General features: G+C 39.0%; 1 protein-coding gene across 10 annotated transcripts in view; it reads left to right on the top strand.

Moving 5' to 3' along the window:
- LTBP1 (latent transforming growth factor beta binding protein 1) overlaps positions 1-24981 on the top strand; it is a 348164-nt gene that overhangs the window by 166126 nt on the left and 157057 nt on the right. For all 10 annotated transcript variants that reach the window (XM_033124736.1, XM_033124740.1, XM_033124734.1 and 7 more), the window contains 2 exons: positions 9572-9796; positions 11039-11313. In XM_033124736.1, coding sequence (XP_032980627.1) covers positions 9572-9796; positions 11039-11313 — 500 coding nt within the window. The remainder of the gene's footprint in view (positions 1-9571; positions 9797-11038; positions 11314-24981) is intronic.

Here is a 24981-nt window from a genome sequence, read left to right as displayed (position 1 = left end):
CCATGCAGATTTTTGTTTATAGTAGTGGTTCCTAAATATTGCCTACCCAGAATTTATGGCTTTTGGCATCTGACTGAGTTTTACAGACCCCATTTCATTTTATTACCCCGGGTGTTTCTTCTTTCACTTCTCACAGGGAATGTTTCTGTGCTTTTGTATTCATCCTAGGCCTCTCTTTTTTTATCCTGCATTCTTCCCCTATTCTTCCATCCTTAACTCCATTCTAAATGGCCGGGTTTTTCCCCCATCACACTATGTCTTCCCCGTTTTGAAACCTTCTATTCACAATAATGACTTATCTTAAAAAATGGGAAAGGAAATTTTATTCAAAAACATTAAGATATTTAGGTTGCAATTTGAAGCAGAATTGGTTATAATACATATCTGTACACTGGGTAAATCTCCAGATGGAATGAGTTAAATAATTAAGCAAGAAAGAGATGAAAAATAATCTGAAAAGCTAGCATGAAATAACTTACTTATCAGATACTTGGAGGGGTAGGGTAGTTGCTTTTAAAGGAATGAAACCATAGACTATATTAAAGAGAAAAGAACTTAAAAACTTAGTTACAGGAAAACAGCAAAATAAATTGTGTATCTAAAACAAATGAAACTAAAATAAACAGGAAATATATTTACAGAGATGTTTTCATTAATATGACAAGATCTTAAAATCTATTATCCGTAAAAACCATCATGAAAGTATTTTAAAAAAATCATTAAGACTAAGGGATAGGTAAAATATATGAATGAAGAGATAGTTCAAAAAAGAGGAAATTAAAATAAACAACTGTAGAGTAAATGTTAAAAATATTTACTAATGATTTTTATAAATAAAAATACAAAAATATAAAGACATGCAAAATGAGAATGTGATAGTATAATCTGATTGCTTGTGGTTAAAATGTTATAGCTCTGAAGTTATCATTTTGAAACTATGAAACTAATAGAAATTAAAAAAAATAAAATCCAGTTTTGACAAGATGTGAATTTGATAATGTACTGCTATTGATGTTAATATTTGATACACTATTTTTGGAAGATTCTTCTTTTAATACACTCAGCAATTCAACCATCTCCTCACTAGATTCTGGGAACAGAGTAGTGACTGAAATAATGTGCATTATAGTGTATGACGTAACTGGTAATAAGAATATGCATGTCCTTTCCTTGCCAATATGCCGGTTTGGTTTCCCCTTTCCCACTGTACCCTACACATGAAGTTGATGCTGATGGCTAATGTTTGCTGAGTGCTTACTATGCACTGAGTTCTAAGTGCTTTGAATACATGACCTCCTTAAAGCCACAGAACAACCATGTGAGCTGGGTACAATGTTTATCCTCATTTCTTAGGTGAAGAAATGGGATGGGGCGTGGTCAGAGAAATGTTAAGTGACTTGCCCAAGGTCATACCAGTTTCATTGATGAAACTGGGATTCACATCCCATGGAATTCTGGTTTTAGACCCTTGCTCTCAATGCCTGTGTTCGTCTGTCCTCCCCATGAGACAGTAACGTTGGTGTAATTGGCTCATAAATGTTTTTCTTGTTCATTCTGTCACCTAGCACATTGCCTGGTGCATACTAAGCAATGAATAAATACTAGTTGTCTGGATGAGAAAATAATTACTAGATAAAACTATATGTTTGAGGAGATTTACCTATAATAGTTCAAAAGAAATGCAGACAATCTAAACAAACTTTAGATTTACCTATACTAAATTACAGCTTTGCCTATACCAGTTCAAAAGAAATGCAATCTAAACAAAAAATAGAGTGGCTGTGTCATCTGTCAACCTAATGGACTATTATGTAGCTACTAAAAATGTTAATTATTAACGCTCTGTAGCAATGCATAACATGGAAGAGTATGATGGCTATGTAGCAACCAAAGAATGTACATGTGAACTGCAGTGGTTATGACTGGAAGCTGCATTTCCCTCCAGGTCTCATTAGATGCAATGAGGAAATCCGAATTTCATTGTATTTTTAACTTGGTTCGACTTTTGAAAACCAGAATTTCAGGGATGGAAAAGAACCTGTGGATTGTATTATCGGGCCACGCCATTTTCCAGAGTGGGACACCATAATCCGTAAAGTGAAGTGATTTGCCCCAGTTTTCAAAGATTGTTCCCAAAGGATGCCCCAACCCCAAAGTGCCTTGGATTCTTGTGTTTATTCTGCAGCCTGCAAATGTTGCTATGTTTTTTCCTAAGGGTAAAGGAGCCTGGCACTTGGGAATTTCTGAGAGATAGCACTGCTGACAGGGTGTTGGAGAATTTCTAAGATAGTGCTGCGGACAGAGCTTTTGTGGATGAAGGGTATGAGTGGAATTTTGTGGTATGCTCAATATGTGGAGCTCCTTAGGTTATGCAAAGTCTAAAACTAGATCAAATTAGATAGCCCACAGCTATGGTGAGGTTCATGGTAATGGAAAGGAGAGCCATAAACAAAGCTGAGATGATGAATGGCTTCATCTCAAAGTGGAAGGTCTGGTATGCATGTGTGTGGGAGGGCTTCAGATCTCCCAGCTTATAACCAGAATGCACTGACGTACTTGTTCATGTGTACCAACATTAGAAACTAGTGATATTCTTGAAACTTTTGTTTGTGTTAAGGTGGATATTTTGCATTTGTTGAATTCTGCATTTCTTTTCACTCTAGGCCAGTGTACTTTAGTGTTTGGTTGGTGGGGATGGGATGAAAATGGGTCCTCCTAATTTCGAATGCAGGTACAACAAAGATTCTCTCTGTCAGGGAGAGTATGGTAGATGCATTTTTAATTTTTATTAAAGCATTTTCCTTTTGCCCCAAGATTTCTTTGGATTCCGTTTTTCACTTTTGCATGAATCACTGAGAACACCAATCACTTCTCTCACACATTAAAAAAATCCTCTTTCAATAAAACGATTATATATTTAGTGAATTTTAAATGAAACCTTCTGGAATTTGACTTGAATCTGGCTAAAACATTATTCAAAAATTTAAAAAGGGGCCCAGAAGGACAAAGAAAATGTACAGTGCACATTTCATACGTATACAATAGAGGAGTCTACCGATCCTTACTTGCTCCTTTTCCCTGGGTCTGACACCTGTGAGTCGTATGTGTCCTGATCCTAAGTTTTAAGCTTTTATTTATATATTTTTTTCTGTTTTACTGTTCTACTTTTATAGGCTGCCCTATATGCTTGTATAAAGGAGTGGGAATCTGTGTGTCTGTCCAACGCATCTTTTCTCATTTTCTCCTTGTCTCCTGCACTCCGGCTCCCTCAGCCTCATTTCCGTTTCTGGGCCTTTCTGAACTGTGTCTCACCAACATCTCAGCTCCTGTTATTTCTTCTTTTGCAAACATTCTTTTGCCAACTGTTCACATCGCTGGATTCTTCTCTTTCTAGGTTTAGCTTAACTGTCACCTCCTTGCACAGGTTGTTCCAGATCGCTATATCTCATATGTTTTCTTGGTCTGTAAGTCACTGTAAGTTGGCGGACAGATAATCAAGAATTGGGGGAAGGCAATTTTGGAGCACCACAATTGTAAATTTCTACATTGCATTAAACACACACACACACACACACACACACACACACACCCACTCCCTAAACCTAGATTGTAATAAATGCCTGCTGGCCTTTGCACTTCCTTCCTTGGCTCATGTGTAGGATTAGGCCTCCTGCATTCCTCTGTTCTAGCTTCAGAAGAACGTGACCTCCATCTTGGCTTTCAGCTCCAGGTTGGTTGGTTGGTTGGTTGGTGATGCATACTGAGTTAAAAGGCATACAGTTTTGTTTTCGTTTTTTCCAGAGGGTTATGGAATAGGTTCTTAAAGTGAGCGATGGTTTGCAGCATTTAATTGACTATCTAACATATTTGTTACTCAAACACTTTAAACAGCTATAGTATTAACCTACCGTCTGCCTGACTACAGTTTAAGGATACCCTTTAAATGAGAGCAACATAGGTATGTTTAGGGGGAGAAATTAAGTGATAATGTTTCCTTTCTAAAAATATTACTGCTATTTTTTCACACTCCAAAGGATATCAACAAAAATGCTAAAAGCCTTTAAGGGGAAGTTCTTCTTCTAATCAGAGACAATTGGGAAAGTTTAAGTAGCTAACTCAAAGCAAAATCATGTGTGCGTCTGTTCTGTGAAATGACAGATACAGGTTTTCCTTCGGATGGAGGTTTGTTTTCCCTGTTCTAACTTAACCACAGTAACTTGAAACGGTCTGTCTACTGGCACAGAAAGCAAGGGAGTGGGTGGCGGGCTGTGATGTTGCTGCACGAAAGTCAGGTGTTCTTAGAGCGTCTTTTGGGGATAAGCGGTTGAAGCACTTTTATAATTAGGTAAGATAACAGGGAAGAAAGAGAGCATAACTTTTTGTAGTACAAATCTTCAGAAAATTCAGTTTGCCTGTGTTCATATGCAAGTCACTCATCCCTGTTCATTTAAACTAAGTTCCCCTTTGTGGTGTGGAACGTGAATATGATTCTGTCAGCCCAATCTCTGCAATACCGCAGGTTGTTGGATAGACCAAAGTGAGTGATGGGAGGCACTGAAACGTTCGACATATTTCAACCCCCCAATATGTTGTTCTTTCAGCCCAGATTCTTTTGTTCCTTTTGATGGTTTATAGTAGTAGCATGAGATACTTTGAGTGATTGCCATGAAATTACACTTTCTGGAATGTCTAATTCCAGAAAGGAATATACCTTTCCGAAGTCCCATATATCTCTTGTTATTTGCAGTAGGTCCCAGGTGACCACATGATGCAATATAGTGAATTGTGGTGATGGCCAGCTAAATGTCAAGCTGATCAAGGTATGGAATTTTTTCAGCCAGCATTCTGTGTGACACCTTCTAGTTATATGTTCTAAAATGTATGTACCTACAACCAGCACATCACAAGCTTCTCAAGTCAGCCTTAAAGATAACTGATTCTTTTTCCTCTTTATGCATTGAGTGTATAAAATGCATTGAGTGTATAAAATGCATTGAGCAGCATGGAATGTATATCAGTAGGCAATGGTTTGAGGGTGGCATGAACCTTTGAAACAGAAAGAAACCATTCATAGTTAAATCCTTAAGTTTGTAGGTTGATTTTAAATTTGTTTTCTTTCATATAAAAGACTATTTAACTATAAAAAGATCACTTGCCACAAAGAACTAAATGTGTATTGAGTTGAGGCAAAGAACTTTATATTGTAAGTTAGATTTTAGAAAATGCTGGAACAGGAGAATAGATACTTTAGTTCTCATTCATAGATGGTTATAAAGAGTGGCCTTTTATTGGTTGGGGTAAGTCAAGCAGAAACCATTTCCTTTATGACCAGAGAGACAGTTATTAGAGTTCCGTTCTGGAATTATGGCTGTATGCACTTAGACTAGTGCAGTCCTTGAAACATTTTTGCGGAAGCTATTTCAGGGGTTTAAAAGTAAATTTAAAGAAAACTAATTAAATTCATGTTAGATTTCAAAATCTGCTATGATGCTGGAAACATCTAGTAAAAGTCAATTGGTTAATGTTTGTAAAAAAGATGGCTACATCGTATGTGCAGTTATTTTAGTATAGGTTATAAGTAGGTTTGCATGGAAGTACAGGACCATAAAAATGACTATGCAAGCTGAAAATGTACAAAATGATCTTAACAATCAATGGGAAAATTACCAGTTCCATGACCTTGAAAATTTTTTATCAAAACATTAAATCTCTTTTACTGTAGGTTATAAATGTATGAGGAAGTGACAAAAAATAGTAAAGCTCGTATTTCTTTAGTGCCCTGTAATTTTAAATGTTAGAAAACTGAGAATTGAAGTGTTTTACTTCTTTGTATAGAACTTCACAAGAGTAAGGTGAACATGTTTGCTTTCTTCTCATTGTATAACTTATGATACCGGAGTAGTTTTTCTTTGCCTCAGTCAATTGTCGTACTCCTTTGCAAGTTTCGATCAGCTTCCAACATCTTCCCCTTTGTGCTTTCAAAGTCGTAAGATATCTGGGAGGTGCTTTAATGTTACTTCCTTTGGCACAACATCCTTTTCATCATAACCACTTTCCAATTTCACTTCCAGTGTTACCACTTGTCATTTTTTTGGCTGCACTTACTTTGTTGTTGTTGTTGACCCTTTTAATTATCCACTTCCGTAAAATGCAGTGCGAGTTTATCACTGTGAGATGAGGCAGCTACATGCTTTCCTGGATGTGCATGAGCTGAATAACAGATGTGCAGGGATCAGTCACCAACAGACTTTGAAGGAAGTGACATACACGATTGGTTACTGATCATGACTCACATCTGTTATTCACGGAGTGTTCATGGACCAAAGAGCTAGCAGCGAAGTTTGTACTTCAGGCAATTACTCACAGTTAATACACTGTGGCAACTGAAGTTTGAAACATGTTGTTGGGGGACTGGTGATCTTTAACTAAACTGTGGGAACTGAAATTCATGCATATTGGAACTGTGCAAAGTGAGTGGTGCCTGTATTCCAGTTATAAATGATTTGTAGTACATTTAAATCTTCGCCTGTCTCCCGTTCCCCCTTCCCATTACACATTGAATCCATCCAGGGTAGCCAAGGTGTGATTTAGAAAAACCAGTTCCGAATTGAATGGGAATTAATGAAGTCTTTGACTCAACGTTGGAGTCAGCTTTGACTCTCCTGCTCTTACGCAGCACCTCAGAGTAGATCGGGCACTGGAGAAGGCGGTTTCAGACCCCATCCAGGTTGGGAAGTTTGGGCTTGAACGGCCACAGCATCAGACGCTGGACATGGTACCTAGGTGGTTACCTTGGGCATTTTTTCTGACTCTCTGCTTCCTCCTCTGCTGTCTCCCCTTTTCCATGTTGACTTTCTGTGTCCCATCTTCGTGTTGTACTGATTCTCCCTCTATCATTATATTACTTCATGTGTCTTTCAATTCTTGTTGCCATCATCCTGATCCATGTAATTTTCAACTTGTAGTTCAATTATTTTAATAGTCTCCTGACTGACTTCTCCACCTAGTCACTCTCCATTCCAACTAATCCCACATGCCGTCACAAGAGTATTCTTCCTGGAACACTCTTTCAGCCTTGTTTAATTCTCTCCTTGGAGCCTCCAAAATAGCTTAATAATTACAAAATAAAATCCAAACTTTTTACTGGGCCTGTATCCATTGTCTGACTCAAGCCTGCGTCGTCCAGTTTATCACCTGACCCCACCCCTCAGGAACCCAGGGTTTCAACAAGACAGACTTTCTCATTATCTCTCAAATATGCCTGCCTCCCCTTCTTTTGACACACACACACACACACACACACACACACACACACTCTCTCACACTCACACTCACCCACTCCGCCTAGGATGCAACCCCCCCTTTTTTTTTTATGAATCTTACACAGTTTCAAAGACTTACCCCAGACGATTTCTCTTGTAAAGTCTATTTTGACTTCCTGGAAATGTCTTTTCTCTTTTCTGAAGTTCCACAGGATTTACATGTTATATTTTCCAATTGTCACTTATTTGCTGATCTGTGTTCTTAGTTACCATGTATTATCTAAACTCCCCAGTTGGTTCTTACATTCTTGAAGAGCAGGGCCCTAGAATGGTATTTGACAGAGTGATAGGCATAAATGTTTCATCCATTATTGTTCTGAGTGCAGCATTTCTTCTAGAAGCTGAGTTACATGCCAGCGGTAAGCCATAACAAAATAAAGCCCCTGACTTCACAGAGCTCTAGTTGAATGAGGCATCCAGAAAAGTAGTCAGACACTTGCAATGAAGTAAGCTAAGTGGCACGGTGAGCAGTGAATGAGATTCCACAGAAGCACAGAGAGGCACCACATGTACACAAGGGGCGATGGAGAATGCTTCTAGAGTGAGGTTTAAGCAGAGTCTAAAAGATAAGGAGGCGTTAGATAGGTGATGGGGGCTGAATGGAAAGAGTGTGGACACCACATGCATAAGGCTCGAGAGGGGCGAGAGGGCCTTCCCCACTGAGGAACTGAATAAAGCTGTGTCGCTAGATTGTAGAGAATGAGGTGAGACCCATAAGTGATGAGGTTTGACAGGGAACGGGGCCCTGTGATGGGAAGGAAGTGCACAAAGTTGGTGACTGCTCAGCAGGGAGGACTTCCAGGACTGGATGTTTGGATGGGCGGATGCTAGAGCTGCACTCAGCTTTCTGTTAAAGGGCACTCCGTGAATGTAGGTATGGGGGAAGGTGATGAGTTAGATTTCAGACAGTTTGAGTTGGCAGTGCCTGTGGAATATCTGTACGGAGATAGATAGTAGTAGACAGTTTGGAACCCCACAGAAAGTCTTGATTAGAAAATAGAAAATTGGGTGGCATCAGTGTATGACAGGGTGAAATCATAGAGGAATACTGTGGAGAGCTATTAAAGAAGAGGATTTTAATGCCAAATCTTAAAGCACATCAGTATTTAAAGGACAAAGTAAAGAGTGGAGTCTACAAAGAACATTAAGATGGAACGGGCAAAGAGGAAGGAGCAGAATAGGTGAATGAGATGTCATGGAAACCCAGGGAAAACTGAAATCCGTCCATTGGATCTAGCAACATGGAGACTGTTAGTAACCTTAGTAAGAGTAGTTTCCATACAAGAGGGGTGGGGAAAGGAAAATGCCACCTGGCCCAAGCTAGATTGTAGTGGGTGGAGAAGTGAATAGAGCATTCTTTTTGAAAATGTCTTGGGGGGCGAGGATTTAAAGAGGGTAAAGCTGGAAGGAAATGGAGTTGAGAGGCTTTTAGTTTTTAGGCTTCTGGACATATGATCACGTTTAAAGGCTGATAGGAAGAATTCATTAGTGATAAAGAGGTTGGCCAGAAGCTGAATGTAGTCAGAATGTAAAACTCCTCTTGAAATTCTTTACTCAGTGTGCTCTTTTTATCTTTTGGTATTCTAAATAAATTCCAGACTACTAATCTCTCCGCGTCTTCTAGGTTTCACTGTGGTCTTGTTATCCCAATGAGATTGCAAATGCCTATCAAGCAGGATTCAAACTACTCTACTCCATTATTCTGGGTAGCACTTAGCTCAGTGTCTTACAGAGAAAATTCTCAGCAGATATTATTTTTAGCACTCTCATTTGTTTATTTATTTTTTGAGGAAATATGTCCTCAGTGTGCCAGACGTTATTCTAGGTGCTAAGGATATAAAGGTCACTAAGGCAGACATGTCCCTTTTTCTCAAGGAGTTTATAATCTAGGGAGACAACTAATAAGCCAGTAATTAAATAGGAAAACAAATTTCAGAGCGCAAGAGATACTTAAAAGGACCTTGATCGACAATAATTCTGAGTGGCTACTGTATATATTCTTTTCATGAATTCTTGTCACTGTTGGGGAAGAACAACCACCTAAGATGGAAGGAAAAAGATAAAAATAGTGAATAATAGAGACTTTTTTTTTTTGTCATAATCTGGTTACTCCTTTGTTTACCATTTCTAAAGTCAGTGGGAATATGATGGCCGTCACGGGCTATGTGTTTTGGGAGTTTTGATGGTTGATTTTTACTTAGCATTTGAGAAACTGACCAATTTTCAACATTTTCTCTTTTCCCTTTCAGTAATTTGCCATCTTCCGTGTATGAATGGTGGCCAGTGCAGTTCAAGGGACAAATGCCAGTGCCCCCCAAATTTCACAGGGAAGCTTTGTCAGATCCCAGTTCATGGTGCCAGCGTGCCTAAACTTTATCAACATTCCCAGCAGTCAGCCAAGGCTTTGGGAACGCATGTCGTCCACTCTACACATACCTTGCCTCTGACCATGACTAGTCAGCAAGGAGTCAAAGGTAAGATCATTGTTTTGCTTTTGCCCATTCGTCAGACTTCTGTGAACCTGCCAAGCCTGTCCAGAAGCCCAGTATCTGCAGATGGCCAAGGCTAGTATTGGCACAGAAAGGAGCAGATGATCCGTGGCCTGAGAAGTGACAGTGGGGACAGAATGTGGTCCCAGATATGTGGCTACAGTGCTTTCTAGGTCACAGAGACTTGGTATCTAGGAAATGGAAAATAAAAAGGAGCCTGGCCTTCTCTGATGACTCTTAGCATCAAGGCCTGTTCAGTGTGCTTGACACTGTTCTGGCTGGGCCTGGGGAAGAGACAGACGAGCACAGCCATATTCTGGCTTTGGCAACGTTAATAAACTAGCGGATCACAGTACCTGCTGATGAATAGGAAGTCTATTTAGTAGCTGAAGAGTGCTTGGTTTTAATTCTAAACGATCACTTAACCTCACGGGGCTTCAGTTTATTCATCTGTAGAGGAAGGTAAACTAGGTCACTTGGAGCTCAGAAATTCTATGACTAATTCATTCTTGTAAACCTGGCATCTCTTCGTATGCATGCACAGTTTTTAAAAAAGGGGTTAGAGAGTGTTGCTGGCTCTTATTCTTTAAAACCTGAGTGTTAGCATCAGAAGATGGAATTTTGTTTGAAAGCTGCAGAAAGTAAATCTTGTTACAGGTATAAAATATCACACTTGGGTATATTGTGTGTGTGTCCCAAGAAGCACCAAAGTGTGCCCACACTATATTGTCTAAGGGTAAGAGAATTTTGCTTCGTGTAATTGTATTTTCTTTTTTGACGTAGAAAGGTATATTCTCCAACTTTTACGATAGAAGCTTTGTGAGAAATTCAAAAGTAATCCAACTCTTGAGTTTTTATGACTATCATTTGATAAAATTTGTCCTTCTTTGACCATAAGCATCATGAATTTCAGTTTTATGACTCCTGAAAAAAAATATTTTGTTCTTATGAATCTGTTATTGTGAGAGGTTTGAATTTCTCTTTATAATTGGTTTTCTTTGAAATACATAAATTTGGGCGTAATTTTTATTTTGAAGCTACCCTTTTATTCTCAATAATTTTGATGGCTGTGTGGCAACAATATGTATTATATTGTATATGTATAATTTATCGTACGTATAATATAGATGCATGTAAGTATATATGTGTGTGTATACAGTTTATTCTAATGCTGACTTGTGTGGTAATTATTCATGATTAACAAGTTTTCCTCCCAATCTATTTTAGTGAAATTTCCTCCCAACATAGTCAATATTCATGTGAAGCACCCTCCTGAGGCTTCCGTCCAGATCCATCAGGTTTCAAGAATTGATGGCCCAACAGGCCAGAAGGTAAAAGAAGCTCAGCCAGGCCAATCCCAGCTGTCTTACCAAGGACATCCCATCCAGAAAACGCAGACGGTACATTCCACCTACTCCCACCAGCAAGTTATTCCCCATGTCTATCCTGTGGCTGCTAAGACCCAGCTTGGCCGGTGCTTCCAGGAAACCATTGGGTCACAGGTAAGCAGTATCGCCCAGCCTGTTTTGGCAGTGCATTCTAGGAAAGGTCTCGTTTTCATAGGAAAGCCAGACTTGGTAAAATGACTTTTTGTTGAAGGGGTGGCAAACTGACCCATGGGCCTATTTTTGTAAATAAAGCTGTATTGGAACACAGCTACCTCCATTCATTTACATGTTGCTTGTGCCTGCTTTCGTGCTATGGATGGTGGAATTGTTTAGCGTCAACAAGACTCTGTGACCTGCAAAGCCAAAAATATGGTCGGCAAAGTCCTTTACCGAAAGAGCTTGCCAGCCGCTGGTTATAAGTAGTGAACTTCCAGAAGTGCTGTTGGAAGTCCATGATTGCCATTTATGTTTTTTTGGTTAAGGTGATCTGTGTAGAAAACATGTCAGGCATGAGATATGGTACATGAGATAGATTCTGCAAAGCATTTGAAAATACTTATGCCTTTTTGCAATTATTTGCAGGTTAGTCGGTACAGTTGAGTTTTGAGCCCCTCATGCAATAATAATTTGTCATCTTTTATTTTCTTATAAAATGCATAATGAGAATGGTAATGAATGAGTTGTTTGAAGTGCATTTTAAATGTCATTGGATTTAGACATGTAGATTTAGGCCTATATTTATGTCATAATGTGGGAGAAAGGCTGAGGTGTCTTTAAAACTCATCCTTGAAAGTACATACGGATGGTAACATAAAAATATCAGTTCTCCTACTGCAGTCACTTGGGGCTACTTGTTTTGTGATAATTTGATAATGATGTAGCTTTGTCCGCTGGTTCTCCTCCTGTCATTTGGTTATGTTTTCAGCCTCACATGGGAAGAGTAGGTAAGGTGCATTTATTATTATTTCTCAGATCTTACCTGGATATTGAAAAACCACTGTGTGTGACATCCTTTGGGGTAATAAGAATCAAGTGCTATTGCTTTAGAAACCTGGAAAATACTTTTAGGTACTGGGCGAGTCCATGGTAGGGTTATCACCTTTCTTCCAGGGGGAGAAGGCAAAATTGGTCTGTAGCCTTGAACGGAAAGAACACCCATGTGGAGTTATAAGATCTTGGCTAGAGCCCTGGGCTCAGCACTTGATGGCAGGGAACCAGCTTCCTTATCTATAAAGGGTAGACAAGGATATGGGGCTTTGTCAAGATTAGACAAGGTAATGTGAGCACTGGTCTGCAAATGTTATAGAACGGTGCAAATACTAGCTTAGAAGATAGCTCCCTGTCAATAGTGTCAAACTTAAAAATAGGCAGAGTAGGTGACTGCTTATGTCAGGTAACCTCAGTAAGACAGGGAAGGCTTGATCTCTCCAAACGCAACCTTCGTCTGCCTGCAGATACTTGAAATGCATCCTAAACCTGCCACAGCTTTTCATTCGTCAACTGAAGACCAGATTTAAGCAAACACTTGGGACAAGGGACAACATCAATTTAAATTTAGCTTAGAAGTAAAGTCTAGATTCTAATGCTAAGAGCGGGTTTTTATAGGGGCAGTGAGGCTGAAGATAAACTTCATACACTTCACGATTTTGCCCGGACTAGCCTTGGAGAGGGACAGTGAATTTGGTGCCATTTGAATTATTTAGTCATTCCAGCTTAGGTTGGGAAAAAGCAGGTCCTTTTAAAACTGTGCCCAGTGACTTTCTTCCTAGTTTCCAAGTTGGAATATAGATGATAAAAAGGAAAAAAAAAGTGAAGTATTCACAAACTTGTTATTCTTGTGTAATATTAGACAGATGATTGCTAACTAGAAAAGATTAAAACAATTATTTACTTTTAAGCCTAAACTGGACTATATATTCAAAATTAGTTGGATAATTGGTGGCGTTACTCGAATAATTCAAACTCAGTAGAATACTTTTGCCTTATCTGCATAACTCTCTTACTTTTGGTCTGAATAATCCAGACAGTGATCTCAAGTCTTAATTCATTTTGCATGTGTAGTCAAAAATACACAGCTTAAAAATAAGACCTGTTTTCAGGAAACATTCTCAGCGTATATATTTGTCTTCCTGTTGGTGAGACATGTTGCTGGATGCTTATGATTGCCCAGTTAATTAGTGCATTCAGGGTGATCCAGGCATTAAAAATATACATTCCTGGCAAATTGTCAATAGTATATCAGATGTATCCTATAAAGATGTTTGAAAATATTTGTGCTTTTTTGCTATGGTTGGTTTGCATGCACAACTACAGAAGGAGGTATAGGTAGATTTTAAAGGATGGCAAAAGCAGCTGCTTAAAGGCTTACTAGTGCTGTGCTCTTGGGAACCCTCTTGTTAGCTGCAGATTTCCACTATAGAGACTTTTGGTGCCATGGAGTTATCACTAAGCACTTGTTTATGCATTGCCATGAGAAGTCATACACAAAGCAAATTTGGCAGAAATAGCCCTTGTTTCTGTGGCACATTCTAGTTAGGCAGAAAGTGTGGGGTCGAGAACCCAACATGAACTGTGATTAATGTATTGAAATTCAGGGAAGCTTCATAGAGTAGAATTTCAGGAACTGCTTCAGTGGTAGAGGAAAACGGGGGATTGGTTAGAAAACCAAGCTCAGAGAGAAAGCGGGGAGAAGAATTAAACAGAGGAAAGAGAACTTTGCAAAAATGGGCGAGGAAGAAGTGTCAGAAGAGACCGGAGATATAAACTAGCCCGAGATTCCCGGCAGGTGTTTGCATAAAGAGGAAGCTTCTTTAACCTGAGACATAATGCAATAAACATGACTTGGTATCAAGGTAAAGATAGCACAAAGGTCCTTGATCAAGTGATCAAACTCAGAATTATTAAAAGGAGGATAACTGACAGTAGGTGCCTCCTGATATGATACAGTATGAAGGTTATGTATTACCCTGAAAGTATTCTTGCCAAAAGTGTTTAACCTGAATGTGATCAAGTCTTTACACCTAACCTCCAACTTCTAGGGAATACTGAGAGTAATGAAACAACTAAAAATACCACACCCGCTCACCTCCCATCAGATTCATAATGTAGGATAGTGTCTGGTTTATCCACAAAAATCATACAATGGAAAAAAAAAGTTGAATGACTTTTCTAGAAAGAGACTAAAGAGACACAACAGTAAATGTAATGTATGAACCTTAAATAATCCTGGTTTAAAAAAAAACCAAAAAACGAACTCTAGAAGATATTTGGGGAACAATTGGGGAAATTTATGGACTGGATATTAAATCATATTTTGGAATTATTACTGATTGTTTAGATGTGATAATGATATTGGGGGTATAGGACAATACCCTTATTCTTGAGAGATGAATGCTGAAAGTTTTAGGTGGGAAATGTCATGATGTCTATAATTTTCTTTCAAATGCATTTTACACACTAATACAGCAAAATTATAACAATCATTTACTCTTAAGAGATGGATATGCAAGAGATCATTGTATTATTCCTTGGAGATATCAGTATATTTGAAATTTTCCTATGAGAAAAAGAATGGGAAAAAAATTGAAATTTTCTAGACGTACAAATATAGGCAAACCTCATTTTATTGTCCTTCATTTTATTGCACTTTGCAGATAATTGTGGGGTTTTTTTTGAAGGTTTGTGGCAATTCTTGTGTTGATCAAGTCTTTTGGCACCATTTCCCCCATGGGTTTAGATAATGGTTCGCATTTTCTAGCAATAAAGTATTTTTAGTTAAGGTATGTACATTTTTTCGACATAATGCTATTGCACACTTAAGAGACTGCAGTATAGTGTAAATTTAACTTTTATATGCACTGGGAAACCAAAAAGTTTGTGTGACTCGCTTTATTGTGATACTTACTTTATTGTGGTCATCTGGAACCGAATCTGCAATATCTCTGAGGTATGCCAATAGAATAATACAATATTAAGCTGAACGTATTGAATACATTTTTTTAATTTAAATTTATTGGGGTGACAATTGTTATTAAAATTACATAGATTTCAGGTGTGCAATTCTATATCACATCATCTATATGAATACATTTAATAATATTTTAAAAAACAATTTAAAATGTTTCAACTTTCTACTAAATGGGTTGGGTGGATGTGGGGATGGGAGACATGAGGAGGCCAGGGAAGAGACCTTGCCCTTGGTCCAGTTGTGAAATGACCAGGGTCCAATTTACGGTGAAAAGTGGGCAATAAAGAGATGAATGTAGGGGCTTTTGTAAAGAAGGAAGCATCAGGATTTGATTATAGGCTGCAAGGAAGAAAAAGATGGTGATGAGTTGGACTATTACAAACTTCCTTGCTTCAGAAATCAGATAAATGATTGCTGTGATGGATTAACTGACCCTTGCTTGGGGAAGGATTGTGCGGTGAAGACGAATAGCCACATCTTATTTTAAGTAGCCCAATCCTTGACTTACAGCAAGAATGGAGTATTCTTGGATATCAAGCAGGGAATCCAATGCTATGTTAGAGATGGAGTGAAAAGATTGCTAGAAACAATGTAGTGGTCAGGGCTTAGATATAGTAATGCTGGTTAGATTCATGAGAACACAGGACATTTGGTGTGTACTGTAAAGAGAAAGGAGCAGGGATAATGGAATTGGGAATAACTATAGTGTGTTTCACCTTGACAGAGCGTAGCAAGATACAGGGGGAATCATTCCTATTGTAGAAAGTGATGTTTCATCTTTCAGAGTCCTAAAAATAATTTCTTGTTCTTAAGATCATATAGAGTATTGATTTTTATGTGAATCGGGCTGGGTATAGGCATCATTAAATTTAATTTCAAGTATTAAGAAATAGAAATTAATCTAATAGAACGTATAGGGCATCTTAGAGGAATGGGATTCTTGAATGTAAATCAAGTTTGACAGGTCATAATTTTGACAGAGTTAGGTTTCTGTGCTACCTGGAGTAGACAGTGGCACACCGTATATACTTGAAAGCATTCTGGCAAGTTTGTTCACTGTATATAGATCAAGTTAGAATTACATCTCCAGTGGTTACAGGTACCAGCTACTGTCAGGATAATCTCATGTCTTCATGTGCTTAAAATTTGAACATTTCCATGCTAGTTTTCATCTCTAAAGAGAGGCCAAATTTCAGAAAACACCCCTCTAATCTATTTTTGCACCACAGGGAACATTGAATATACGTGTTTGTACACCTTTTCGATTGTGCAAGGGTACCCTTTGTTTAAACTGTGACTTAAATTTGAAACTTATTTGTCATCTGAGCCTTTTGTTGTTTCAAACATGTTTTATTGCTTAATTGCTGGAAACAAATATTTAGAGTGACCAGATGGTATGAAAAAGAACTTGTCTGAGAAGAGTTCAGGCTCATGATATAGAATCTGCCTGGTTGTGCAAATCATATGCTATCTGTTAAAGGGAGGAACATGTTCCTTCATTAGACACAGATTATAAGATGAGACAAAAAAATTCTTCAAGACCTTATTGCAAATGCCAAAAGAGAAAAAAACTGCACATGTAAACACCTGAGTTAACTAAGAAGAACAAAAATACTGGAAAACCTGCAGTAAATGTAAATAGAAGAAAAGATATTTTTAGTACAGAGCTTTTACACAGATAAAGATCAAATAAGAAGCAAACACACCCTTATAGTTTGCAACCATAAAATCCCTCATAACAGTTTTTAAAGAACCCATAAGAAACAAACTCCAAGATTAAGTTCTCTAATACACATTCTATAGAGGAAAATAATTTTTAATTGGATTATGAAGGAAAAAAAGGACCAGTACTTGACGTGAAATTTTGAAATTATTGGAAAATCCTTTATTTTCTTTAATTATTGGTCATATAAATAATAAGACCTGGGGCAAGACTGAGTTAAAGTGATATGAGAACTGTTTGGGATCCCCTTAGAATTTTCAGAAGTTGTTCCAACAATTCTTTTTGGACAGGAAAAATGGAAACAGAATGGGCCATTTGGAGAAAAAGATTATTTAATTGGAGATAGGTCTCTTTTGGCAGATAAATTCAATAACATCAGCAAGCTCTAAACCTTAGCACTGGAACACACACTCCATTCTGAAGGGCCCAACAGATGCACTTAGCTTTTGTTTTGTGTGTGTGTTTTTTTTTAAAAAGCATCATGGAGAAATTAACAGGAAATTGTGAGCTCATTGAAGTGGAAAGTATCCTAATTACATGGCTGAAAGTACTTTTTAAAAAACTTTTTAAAAAAAGTCTTAATACTTCTGTCACAGGACTTTGAAGAAAAATGTTTCTTGTTTTCTACAACTCAGAAACCAATGCGAAAGTAGGGAAACAGATGTCATGCCTGTCAATTTCACATGGCAGAAAACATATAGATAGATGAATAGATACTACTATGGATGTAGAGACAGGCTGTACATGTTCAAAATCTCTTCTCAGTGATGGAAAGTGCATTGAGTGCACAATTAAGGAAGCTGGGATGCTAAGTTCTGCTTAGAAACCTGTTCGTTAATTTCCACAGACTCTCCTCTGCCCTGACTATAAGACTATTTCTGGGGCGAGGCTTAAATTTATGATGAAATAATAGTTTTATTATGACAGGGATAATACCAGAAGCAGTGTAACACTTTCACACTGGTTATTTCTCTATACTGAGACCATAAACGACATACATAGATGATAAGGCTAAAGAAAGAATGTTATAAAACACTTACCAGAGATGCTTGATCTCTCCGCACTTATGCATTACCCCTTATGTGGGAAGGAGAACTGAGCCAGCCAGGCTGGGTCAGCAGTGGGTACAGGTGTGTATGTGGCTCTCTCCCCTTACCCATTCCTGCTGCCCACATCCTCTTAGGGGCAGGGCCCTCCCAGGTGAACTTCATCTTGCATAGGTGCTGTTGGGCAGTGCGTAAGGAAGGCAGGGCTGGAGTTAAGCTGATGTCTGCGCTCTCCATGAGACGAGAGCCTTGTTGGGGTGTGCTGATTGCATTTACTGAAGTTTGGCTTCTTTCAGGTGGAATAAGTCATTAACACCAGGCACTTCCTGTGCCATCTGGGTTTTTCTTCAGTGTCCCACTCAAATACTCCTTTGGCATAATCTAAGAAATATTTAATTGAGTGTCAGTGAGTCTGGTTGTCTCTAGTACTTCTAAGATGGTCATGCGTGCCAAACCTTACCTGTGTCAACAGCAGAGGTATCACCGAAGGTGTGATACACATCTCAGTGATAGGTGCCTGGAGCTCTGCAGTGTTGGCTGGTCTTGCTCCAGCAACCCCTGCCAGACTGACGTGGTGCAGGGGCCTTCTTCCTTAGAGTCGAAACAATCAGTAAAGGCAGGGATAAGATCCAAAGGGGGAAAATGCTGCATGTGAAAGGGAACATGTCTGCATGTCACTGGGCTCCTGCCAGTGGTGGGAAAGACTGCTAGTATTTGGACTGAGAATGTGGGGCTGAGCTGTTAGGGTAATCAAACTACAGATTCTTAGAACTGAAGGAGAGTGCTTCAGAGAATAGGTGATGACCCAGACTTTACCCTCCTCTGCCTAATAGCCAGTCTTTACCAGGCCCATGTCTTCTGGACACTAAAGGGTCTGTCAGCTTCGAGTGTTCACTTACCCTGACTCGTTTAATAGACAAGCAAGTTTATGCTTCTTTGGTCCTTCCCAAGCCCCTTTCTCTCAGATGTTTTTCATTTTATTGGCAATGAAAATGCCTTCATCATGACATGGGATATCAGATTTCTGTATTTTATACCTCTAGGGCTCACTAAAATAATATACCCGTTAATAATTAGACTCTTGCTTTTGCAGAAGAATAGGCATTGAAAATAATGATGGGGTAGTTCAGAGAGGAAGTATGTTACGTCACTTCTGATATTGGCAAAGTGGCAAGATCTTGTGGTCGTTACATTAGAAGATGTTAGTTCTGAGCATGTTGGAAATAGTTTTAAGAGACCATGGCTTGAATTGATGGTTGATTTAGGCTCTATACATTGCAAAAATGTTTAAAGAGTCACAGCTGGCATTTGTAGGGTCTGATGTTGTTTCTTGGCTTTGTCTGTATGATCCTTTGGAATTGAGATTTGTAAGAATGAAGTGGAGTCATCTGCTTTCCTAAACAAACAAACAAACAAACAAAACACACACACACACACACACACACACACACCCAGTTCTGGAATCTGACACACACAGTTGTAGTGAAAAAGGCAACATTGCCATATGCTGAGGGACAACAAAATGGTTTCCTGACTCCAGCCTACACCTTCCCTCACGGTGATAGTAGTCCTGTTTCTTTCTTTCTCATCCTTCGATTTTTTTTTTCTTTCTCCTCTTCTCTCCTTTTGTGTGGAAAATAATTTGTATATAAAATCGGAGGATCTGTTTCAACGAGATCTTTTTATGAAACTGTGCATTTGCTCTAGTGATGCTGATGTGCAAACAATTTCAGAGTTTTTGTTCTGAACGCATTATTGCAGAACCACTTTAAGAGCGGCACGTGGAAATCCACCTGTCTTTCAGCTGCAGCTCCTTCATTTACTCTAGTCTCAATGACTCTGAAAGCCTCCAATGGTCAATTCAGCCTTCAGCGAGCAGGGTCGTGCCACCGTCGAGGATATTTAAAGTAACACGTGTCCAGTCCTGAAGAGAATTCTGAAATTCAGACAGAGGAGATCTAAATATTTTGAACAAAGGCAGCAGTGCCTTTAAGAGGATCACTGTTAGAATGTGTAAGCTTTAAGGGAGTTGTTAAGAAAATGGTCCACATTCTGTGGCTTTGGGGCAGGCAGGCATCTTAGTAAGACAATTTATTTTTATAAAATTGATAGCTGACAGAGAACATTCACATTTGTGACCTTACTTGACCTTCAGAACAACTTCAAAACAAGGAAAAGTTAGGTATTCTTGTTTCCCATTTACTTAAGTGAAACTTGAGGCTTAGAGAGGTGGGGACAGGCTTGTGTTGGTATTTCCAAATTGATAGCTCTTTTTGCCATTTTGGCAAATTCACCAATTCTCTGGCCCTCAGTTTGTTTTTCAAATAACTGGTTTGGCTGAAAGGATGACCGAGTCCTCTTTTAGCCCTGCAGTCCCCTGACTCTGATGATTTTGACACCTTTCTTCTTTTCCACAATCTTAGATGCCACTGATATTAACATAGGCGTGGGATTTATACACAGAGTGAACTGTAAAACATCGAATGCAGTCAACACCTACAATGATCTCTCCAATCCACCCTGACTTGAGAGACTCCTCTCAAGTGTTGGCCCCTCCAACAAGCCTTCCAGTTCTTGTTCAACCTACATTGCTCTTTCCTCCCTGAACTCTTACTGCAGTTTGAATCCAATCAGACCAATTTGAATTTAATTGTCTTAAAGTTGTTGATTTTGTGCCTCTTTCCTCTTCCCCACTAGCTTAACCTTTTCACGAGGACAGGGCCCTTAGGAACTGAGCTCAGTGCTGGGCACAGATGAGTAGTCCGTAAATGTATTGGTATTAGTTCAGGTTGGGCTAGGTGGTGCTGTAGTAATAAACACAACAAAAGCCTTTATTTTCTGTATACTAGACGTCTAACAGGTGAGCCGGGGGACTCTGTGCTACACACTGCGCAGGACTCAGGCTGATGGTGGTTCTATCATGTTACTGCTGGCTTGTCTAGCATACATGGCTTCCTCAGTTCCTGCAGCAGGGAAAGAGAAGTCCTGCCAGGGGAGCTCCCTACTTTAACACAACCCATTGTATAGAATGAGTCACATGCGCCTGCCTAACTGGTACTGTTAGGGGCTGAATTGTGCCCCTCTCAAAAATCCATGTTGAAGTCTTAACCTCCAATGTGATTGATTGTATTTGGGGATACCGTATTTTGCCATATATAGTGTATAACTACGTTTTTGGCCTAAACTTTCCGGGAGAAAAAAAAATGTTTCATCTTAATTTCTTAATTCAACATTTTATTTGTTTACATGTAGGTACTTGTTTTTGTATTATAAAGGAAATTTTAGCATTTATTTTTTAGCATTTTATGGTACAGAAATTTTATGTAGCAAATAATTATAAAACACAAGAACAGATACAAGGTACAAGAAATTGTATGTACCGGTAACAAATTTATGATACTTACGCATCATAGAAGACCAAGAACTCTTCGTCGTTGCAAGTTCAACAAAATCAGTTATGGTGTTCCAGAGTATTATTTTGCATATGGATGTTGTGATTGATTTCTAGAGTTACATTTTTAACTCATAAGCATAAATAAAAGAATTAAAAACATTTATACAGATATGGAATTAGTTTCTACCCATGTATAATGCACATCCTTCTTTTTCCCTCACAAATTTGGACAAAAAAGTGTGCATTATACACACTTTATATAGCAGTCTGTAAGGAGTTAATTAAAACAGGCCATAAGGGTGGGGCCTTGATACAGTAGGATTAGTGTTCTTAGGTGACAGTAGAGAGCTTGTTCTCTTTACCATGTTGAGGACACAGTAAGATGGTGGCCTTCTATAAGCCAGAAAGTTCTTTCCAGAGCCAACCACGCTGGCACCTTGATCTTAGGTTTTGACCCTCCAGAACTGCGAGGAAATGAATGTCTGTTGTTAAAGCCCCCCAGTCTATGGTATTTTGTTACAGCATCCAGAGCTGACTAATACAGTGAGGGATCTGGGTCATGAGGTGAAGCGAGTGGTTCTTAGGTGAGCAGTAAATGTTCCTGCCAAGTGGAAGAGCAGTGGTCAAGACAGACTTGATTCTCTGCTTGCAGGGAACTGAAAAACGTATTGATTTGTGGCCCTCAAGTTTTTCTACATTACTAACAAGCAAACCACAAGTAATTATTAGTTTTGAGTTCTGTGTACTTGGTTAAGACACAGAAAGTGGAAAGCTTAACCAAATGAGGCATGTGGTACAATTTACATAATGCTAGAAGCCCAAAATGTTTTTTGTTCCTTTCAGTATCTCTACACTGACAAAAAAGGAAACTGACAAACATTGAAGTTTAATATAGGAAATTTCTCTCAATACAGTTCTAGAAATAAGCATTGGGACAAATAGGTCTTTACGCTCATCATGTGGGAGTGATCTGGTTGCCATAGTAATAATACCCCTGCTTATCTGCCCATCTTTATTTCTTCCCTCAATGCGAGTCTGTTTTATTAGATACATCCTTAGTAGTGGAATTTAGAATAAATTTCGTATTTTCACCATCTAGTCCTAGGATTTATGATGTGATTTGTGTTGTCGAAATATAGTCGGGAGAATCCTTAATTACTCTTTTTGCCATTTAAGAGTAGCAAGGCACACATATATCACAACCTGGTAGACTTGACTATTCAAATGCTCACATCATTGTAGAGGTGGAGAAAATAGGCAGCCCAAATTTGATCATTTCTTTAGAACGGATGTCAAGTAGAATCAGAAGTTTCACGCTTAAGAAAATTTTCCCTTTGTATGTTACTTTAAAACCATTTTTGCCTTAGTGTAACTTTTAGAAGACCGTTTCATAAACTAAAGTAGTCGTCTGGAATTCCTTGAAGCCCATGGTTTGGCTTCAGCAGGCTTTAAACAAATACACTCTCAGAAATCGATGTGGATACATTTCCAGCAGTTAATGCCCTAGTCACAGTCGTTACTTTGTACAATCAATAGCCCAGATATATCAGAGGATTATGGTTGTGTCAGATACCCCAAAATGCCTAACATTGTTTTAATTACTCTAATAAAAGAAAGCTGGGTGGATTTTAAAAAAATAAAATAAAAAAAACCTTGCCTATAAAGAATGTTCTGCTCAAGCCAAAGCAAATTTTTTACAAGTCCTTTTAGAAAATCTGGAAGTATTTAAGCGTTTTCCTCCTCTTCTTATGAGACAATGCCTGTTACCCTGCCAGTGCTCCATCGTACAATATTCTCCTTTATGACAACGGGCCTTTAGAACAAGTTGATCAGATATGTTGCTGCAGTTGCATTAGTGATAGGGTTCAGAGATTTGGACCCTCTTGCTTATTGGCACATGGAAATAAACATATTTAATGTTCTGGACATGGACATTGAAGAGCTCTCATGAGATTTTCCAGTTTAATTTGGAGCCATCATTGGTCCAGAGGCTAAAAGAACACCATTTTGCTCGGAAGATGGGCAGAAGTCACTTTGCCAGAGTGGAAATGTGTTTATATCATAGCAAAAAGATTGATGGTAGGAACAAAGAAGAGCTGTGACAGAAGTCTGGATTAATCCAACCCATTACATCCAGTGAGAACTTTTCCCATAAGGGACCTCATTCCAATTTTTATGGAAAGAAATCCAAGATTTCCCAAAATGGGATTCAGTTCTTCAACCAGATTCATAGTACTGAGGCTGTAACTTCTGTTTGCCAGAACACTTCAAAGGTTTATGGCAGAACGTTGGAATAAAGTACTTCTGGGTATTAGTGAGGTAAGCATAGCACCTGCACAGGTGGAATAATGTATGGGACACCTGTGCAGTGTGGGTTGATTGACCATAATGTGACTTTATAGTCATTCACAGCTCAAAGGCGTGCAAAACCTGCATCTATATGACTATCTTGAATCATTTGTGATATTTTGCCTATTGGTAATCATATATAATTCATTATAATTAGTTATTACAATATAATCTAGAAAGGAGCCATTGAAGAGCCATGATGGTTTTCAGGAAGTTAGAGCTGCTTTTTTGTGTGTGAGTAGATGCTGGCAGGAAAAGGGTGAGCACGAGGTAGGGTCAGGAAGAGGAAGCCCATTCTGATTTTCACGGATCGAGTGGGTCCAGGCCTCGGTACGATGTTAGGACTAGGCACCCTGTGGCATCATGGCATGTAGTGTGTCACCGTGGCAGGCAGGGGGCATTTAGGGCACACTGACCTTCACAGTTGCCCTGACACAGGACATTATTCCACCATAGCTCCCAGGATACGCTAACCCCTGCTCTAGAGCCTTCATAATAAAATCATTCAGGCGCATCCGTGACTGTTAGCAATTAGTCTATCCTTAAAATTCTATGGACGAGGACGTTAAAGTCTAGAGAAGTAAATTAATTTGTTTCACGTCTTGTATTGAGTTTGTGGTTGGTGAGGACAAAAACTGAGGTTTTTCTGGTTCTCACTCCAATGTTCTTTCAACTACTCATATTCCATCCTGGCTGTTAGGCCATCTGTTCTGGGCATGGAGGATTCACAAGAAACTTTTGCTATCTGTATAAGTTGGCTCTGGCTGCCATAACAAAATACCATAGATTGGGTGGCTTAAACAACCAAAATTTATTTTCTCACAGTTCTGGAGCCTGGAAGTCTAAGATGGAGGTGCTGATAGATTTGTTTCCTGGTAGGCCTCTTCCTGGTTTGTAGACACCCACCTTCTCCCTGAGCCCTCACGTGGCAGAGAGAAAGAACTCTGGTCTCTTCTTACAAGGACACTAATTCCGTCACAAGGGCTCCAGCCTCATGACCTCATCTAAACCTAGTTACTTCTCAAAGGCCCCGCCTCCTAATACCATAACATTGAGGGTTAGGGCTTCAGCATGTGGATTTGGGAGAGGGGCAAACGAACATTTAGTCTGTAACACTAGCTGAACACGAAAGGACACGGAGATCCTCTTAGGGAGTTCTGGTCTTGCCAGTGTTTTCTGATCAGGCCGTAGATGCTTTCGGGGAGGGGATACAGAGTGGGCTCGGCTATTTTGGCTTTGTGGTCTTGGTCTTCTGGCACCAGAAGGATTGATCATGATGTCCCCAAAGTGAAATTATCTGCTG

Source organism: Rhinolophus ferrumequinum, chromosome 13 (assembly GCF_004115265.2).
Source record: "Rhinolophus ferrumequinum isolate MPI-CBG mRhiFer1 chromosome 13, mRhiFer1_v1.p, whole genome shotgun sequence".
Taxonomy (NCBI): Eukaryota; Metazoa; Chordata; class Mammalia; order Chiroptera; family Rhinolophidae; genus Rhinolophus; species Rhinolophus ferrumequinum.
The sequence above is the reverse complement of the archived record's forward strand: the minus strand, read 5'-3'. Positions and strand labels throughout refer to the sequence as shown.